Source organism: Citrus sinensis, chromosome 3 (assembly GCF_022201045.2).
Source record: "Citrus sinensis cultivar Valencia sweet orange chromosome 3, DVS_A1.0, whole genome shotgun sequence".
NCBI classification, from domain to species: domain Eukaryota; kingdom Viridiplantae; phylum Streptophyta; class Magnoliopsida; order Sapindales; family Rutaceae; genus Citrus; species Citrus sinensis.
This window is the reverse complement of record NC_068558.1, coordinates 26,617,501-26,623,870: the sequence shown is the minus strand read 5'-3', so window position 1 is coordinate 26,623,870 and position 6,370 is coordinate 26,617,501. Positions and strand designations below refer to the sequence as shown.

Below are 6,370 nucleotides of genomic sequence, written 5' to 3'. Positions count from 1 at the left end.
AAGCACCGTTTGGATTGACTGGAGGCTAAACCATCAAGTGCTAATTTACAAGCCGAAGCCAAATGCGATATAGCCAACCTAAGTTAGGTAGCTAAGTTGTATTATCCATCTAGCATGACATTACTAACGAAGATATTTTAGTCTTTTATTATCAGAATATTTTAATTATTTTTATGCATTTTGTCAAAAGTTTAACTGTAACAACATTTTTCTTGCTATAAATAAGTAAATTCTCACCTTGTATAATTGTATCATCCAAGTTGAGATTTATTCTCATAAGAAATATTAACATCATCCTTTTCATACTTCGTGAATTATGTTTATTTACAACAATGTCATCCACTCTTCCATTACTAACCCGCTCTTATGTCTTGTGACTTGTCAATAGCTAAAGGGAGAAGTAAGAATCACAGTGGGTTGCCCTGTTCTCATGGTCCTAGCCAATGAGATTTTTTTTTTAATTTTTAAAGATTAACTTATAATCTATGTAAAATATGCAAAAATTTATAATAAGGTAATGGGACTATGTTACAAGAGCCGTAAATTACATTGATCGTAACTCAACAAGACCCTTATTTTAATTATAGTAAATAGGTAAATTTTAATTAATTATTTTTTATTTATTAATTATTAATTACTACTTAAATTTTTACTACTAAAATACGAGAGAATACTGACACAACACATGGTTCTCCTTTTACTTTTGCCCATTGCAGTTAATGCATCAAATTAAAAATGATGAAAAAATCAATGTCTCAATGTCTCAATTTTTTTTTTTTATTTTTTATAAGAGTCATTGTCTCAACTTTTCTTTTTGGGAAACGTGACTGTGTCAGCTTGGAGGCTGAAATTGAAGGATCAGGATTCTCTCATGATCTCTTGATCTAATCATATCTTGAGTAAATAAAAGAAGAGGATCCTTTTCCGCAATTACTGATTGGTAGTTAATAAAAAAAAAAGAAGTTGAATCTTACCCATACACTACTATTAAAAGACACATGGCTGAAGATCTTGAAAAGCTCAGAAGAGATCAGATCAGGAAAGGATTTTTTTCCGCAATTGAGTCCCATTCTGTGCATCAACCATTAATTTTATCTCAAGTATATACTTGGATGCCATCAGATATATCTTTTATAAATATAGTAAGATAGATATTTCAATACGAAAATAATATTTTAAGTTTCCCTCCGAAAATTTCTATTTATATATATAAATAGGTTTTTATGTAGTAATTTTTAATAAATAATTTCATTAAAATAAGAAATAAGTTAAAAGAAGAAAAATACATATTTTTATATAGTATATTTTATCTTATAATATAAGAGTTTATGCCCAATAACTAAGTAGATATTATCAGCTTTAGCACACAATTGTCACTTTTTTTGTTATTGAACTTTATAACCCGAAGCGTGTTTGCTTAGTTAGGAGAGTGCTTGACTTATAAACTGCTCCAAGAACTCCTTGTTAGCAATGCATCCTTTCCCCTTAAGGACCTTGCGTTCTCGTGAGGATCATTGGAAACATAATAGAATGAAATCGTATCATTAACATATCGATCGACACATCGGCTCATGAGTTAGCTCTTATACTAATTATAATAGCCTACACCCATTAACCAAATAGATATTGTTCGCTTTGGGCACACAATCAGTCATGATTTTGTTATTAGACTTTACAGTCCAAAACACATTTGCTTAGTTAGGGGAGCTTGTCACTTATAAATTAGTCCAAGAACTATCTCCCTAGCAATATGGGATGTTACATAAAAATTAAGGTTAAGCTCATGTGGTAAAGAATAGTCTACTTAGGGCTTAGGTTTAATTCAAGTTTTAGTGGGGTGTGAATAGATAATATTAAAATAATTAGGAATCATTAAAATTTTATCATAATAGATACACAACCTACTAAACAAATATATATTATCCGCTTTGGATATACAACCCATTATTGTTTTATGAGTGGGCTTGTAACCCAAAATACATCTTCTTAGTTAGAAGAACTCATAGCATATAAAATAGTCCAAGAACTCTCTCACTGGCAATGTGAAATATTACATGCTTCCCCCATTGACCCTCATAACGGGACAAAATGAAATCATACCAATGAGATGTTAAATGTTTCTCCCCTTGATCCTCATAACAGAATGAGATACAATCATACCAATAACATATCCATCCATACATCAGGTCGTGAGTTGTTTATGATACTAACTTCAATACCCTAGGCCCATTAACCAAGAAGATACTATCCACGTTGGGTACATATCCCGTCATGTTTCCTTAGTTAAGAACCCATAACTTATAAACTAGTCTCAAAACTCTCGCTAATAATGTGAAATGTTACATGTAGTATATTGAAATCTGTATTTTTTATCTTTTAAATTATATCTTATTTTAATAAAGTAAGGAATTCCTTTATTGTTAATTTACTTTATACATAATATGGCTTCTTTCATCCTTATTTATTTATTTTTTAATAAATGATCTCATATTTTAATAAAGTTAGAGGTAAGCTAAATAAAAAGAAAACATTTTTATTTTATATTTTATTAAAATTTATATTTTTCTATCTTTTAGTTTGTCCTTTTATCATATTAAAATAAGAGAACCATTATGTTACATGTTCTAGATTTTGTTCCAGTTAATTGATTTTATTTGTTTCTTTCATTGTTTGAATAAGTCAAGTTAGCTGTTGGAGTAGTTAGAGTCCAAACTAGTTTGTTAGCTATTTCTTTATTTAAATTTTAGAAATAAACAGTAGGTTACACTCTCTGAATTTGAAAACACTGACATTATTTGTGAAGGTACAGGCTCCCTCAAATGATCTTGTACATTCAACAACTTTCACTTCAATATTTTCACAATAGCTAGAGGAAAGAAAACGGAAACTAGCTCATATATACCAATATATAATAAGCTATACCCTTTTGGACAGGCCAATCAATCTTCACACCGCTATAATCGCATTGTTTCTTAGCAAAACAGATAAGGAAATTCAACAAAATATGGCTAATGAAGAGAGAGACGAAAGCTTTGCATATGCCAATCAATTGGTGACGGGTTCAGTGCTCCCCATGACCATGCAAGCAGCAATTGAGCTGGGAGTTTTCAAGATCATAGCCAAAGCTGGTCCTGGAGCAAAGTTCTCAGCTTCAGAGATTGCAGCTCAGTTGCCTGCCACCAAGAACAAAGACGCACCCATGATGTTGGACCGGATACTCAGGCTTCTGGCTAGCCATGGTGTTGTTGAATGCTCACTAGATGATATTGATGGTTCTCAAAGACTCTACGGTCAGAGTAATGTTTCCAGATACTTTGTGCCTAACGAAGATGGTGTCTCATTGGGCCCCTTAATGGCCTTAATTCAGGACAAGGTGTTTCTGGACAGCTGGTATACCTGCTCTCTCTCATTTTAATTCTCTGTAGTTTATTTTTATTTAGAATAATAACATCACATGGGTTAATAATGCATCTATCTTTCTAAACATTCAGATCCAATGATGCATATCTCCGATCATACTCCAACTCATGCTCAACTTGTTTCTAAATTCATTTTCAGTCGTCGTAGAAACAAACAAACAAAAAATGAACTAAATCCCTATATTTGATGCATAAGTGTATATTTATAATAGTAAGCGCTAAAATGTAGAATGTACACTTAACAAACTTATAAATCATTACTATATATACTTTTAATCAAATCAATTCAAGAATAGATGAAATATTGTTGATTGTGTTTTATTTGCAGAGGATAAGAAGAAAAGTGTTCTCCGTCGGGGAAATTTTTGTCTTTTACTTGCAGAGAAAATGAGAGTAGTATGAAAAAGACAATGAATTTAGTTCTATTGAGAGCATTTATTGAATTCTGTTCTTTAGTTTTGACAGAAATTCATAAAGGAAAAAATTCTTAACTTTATCCGTAGAATTTTGCTCAATTAAAAGATTTTTTTTTCCCGGGGGGTTTTTTAAGACAGCAGTGTTTAAAAGTCAAAGTAAAGAAGGGGGCTCAGATGTTGGATTTTGAATATATTGAACCGCGTGATTTTCTTGACAAAAATTGGCAAAGCCGCATGCATTTTTTTGTTTTTTCAATTCGGCGTCAAATTGCATAACTTTTTGCCAACTACTTTTGAGACTTTTTACAGTGAAGTTCAACTATAAATAGAACTTCATTCATAGAGCTAAAGCATCCTAAAATTTGAGAGAATCTCATAAAATTGAGAGCAATAATTTAAGTGAAGAATTGTTGAGAGAGTGAACAATTGGAGAGTGTGAACAATTGAGAAGTTTTTTCTTTTTAAGTGTATGTGAGAATACTAGGTGTATTTAGATTTTGAGAAGTAAGGTTTCTACTCAAATATTGTACTATTATAATTGTTAGTAATACAATTATTTTCTCTTACTCCCATGGACATAGGTATAATTGCCGAACCACGTTAAATTTTGTATCTTTTATTTTTCTGTGATTATTTGGTGTGGTTGATTTTGCATTCTGTGCACAACAAGCAGGACCTAACTACATGAAATGTCAATACAAACTAGATATGAACTAATTTGTGATTTTGTTAAAATTCAGTATCCCAGCTGGAAGATGTCACGACCCTATTTCCTTTTTTTTTTCCTCTTATAAAGATGTAGGTGACAACTATGCGTTATCTTTCTTTGTGATTTTGGGAGGAAATGAATCCTCCACTTATCTTATCTTTTAATGATTTTACGATACGTATACATCGTCATAGTTATAATTTATATGTATCTATATGTTTTTATCAACCACGAATCAATGAATCTAAAAAGAGTAAGCCAAATGTAAAATGTTTATCTGATGAATAGAGGATTTGGATACGAATCTAATTCTGGACTGATTGATTAATTGATTAAAAGACTTTAAACTGAATTCGATTTATGTATTTGAAATTTATTGAGAAAATCAGGCCCGATTTACTGTTGCTTTTGTGTCTAAACTTTTTGCCCGAATATCAATGCTCATAAGAATACTCTGTCCACCGTAACGCCAGATTCTAACAGAGGAAATTAAATTGTGTGTAGTACAGGCGTTGAGAATGCAGGGGGTGATATGTTTCAAAGTGTTCCAAAAGGTGATGGCCATCTTCATGAAGGTAAGTTTAATTTGAATTTACTTTGCAGATATTAAACAAATTTAATAATATTTCACATTTTGTAGTGGATACTGCACGATTGGAGCGATGAACATTGCTTGAAGTTGTTGAAGAATTGCTACAAAAGTATTCCAGAAGATGGAAAGGTAATTGTTGTGGAGTCAATACTTCCAGATCTGCCTGAGACTAGCACTCTATTAAAAAGAAATTCCCAAATTGATGTGCTGATGATGACTCAAAATCCGGGAGGAAAGGAGCAAACAAAGCATGAATTCATGACCTTGGCTACTGGAGCTGGATTTAGTGGCATCAGATTTGAATGTTTTACTTGTAATTTATGGGTTATGGAGTTCTATAAGTAGCCTGTGAATGCCCATGAATTCTAAGAATTGTACCTCGTTTGATCATTTCGAAGCAAGTTTTACATTTAAATTTTGATTCAATACTGAATTTGTTGTGTTTATGTTTTAATAATCAATCTTATGTGATGTCTGTATTTTACAATATTAATGTACGGTTAAAATTTAATTCTCCAATAACTACTGTCACATTTTTTTAAAAGATCAGTACAAAACTTAGATTAACACTGACATTATTAGCAAATGATAAAAAAAAATAGACTTAATCACTTATAGTTTATTTATTTTTGAATGATGGGCATCAATTTTTGTTTTTTTTGTTTTTTTTACTATCACATAATTAGTAAAAAAATATATACACCCATCTACGGTGTCTCATTTTCTAGTGGGAATTTATTTAATAATCTTTTATTTATTTAATTGCTAATCACAAGTGTGCTCCCATCAAAAGAAAATTTTGATTCACAAATAGTGGAGACACAAATACAATGCAAATGATACAGAAGTTCACTCATCATATGGTAAGCAACCATACGCATGGTGCAGCAACTTCTGCAGTACTTGATAAATGAAGTTGAAACTTTTGATTAACGATAAGTTGTTATCTAGATGCAGTAAGTCACCATAATATATGCAATGTTCCTTTTTCTTTTATACGTATATTCCAATTAGATTTATGATATTTATATTAAAAATCTACTGAGACTATCCTAGATCGAGTCTATTATGGCACGATCTATATTGCTACCTATATAATCTTAAGATTGATTTTCGTTTTGGAAGAGTCATCATATTTCGATGAATCAGCAAATAGCAACCTTTGGAGAGCAATACTACATATGAGGAGATACTTCAGAGGAAACAATAATGCACTCAATAGTTGTCTAAGAAA

At 31.2% G+C, this 6,370-nt stretch overlaps 1 protein-coding gene across 1 annotated transcript; it reads left to right on the top strand.

Moving 5' to 3' along the window:
* The first annotated feature begins 2,931 nt into the window (after positions 1–2,931).
* LOC127901146 (caffeic acid 3-O-methyltransferase 3-like) lies at positions 2,932–3,474 on the top strand. The gene has a single exon (XM_052437621.1). The coding sequence runs from the start codon at positions 3,005–3,007 to the stop codon at positions 3,413–3,415; it is 411 nt and encodes a 136-aa protein (XP_052293581.1). The 5' UTR covers positions 2,932–3,004; the 3' UTR covers positions 3,416–3,474.
* The last annotated feature ends 2,896 nt before the right edge of the window (positions 3,475–6,370 follow it).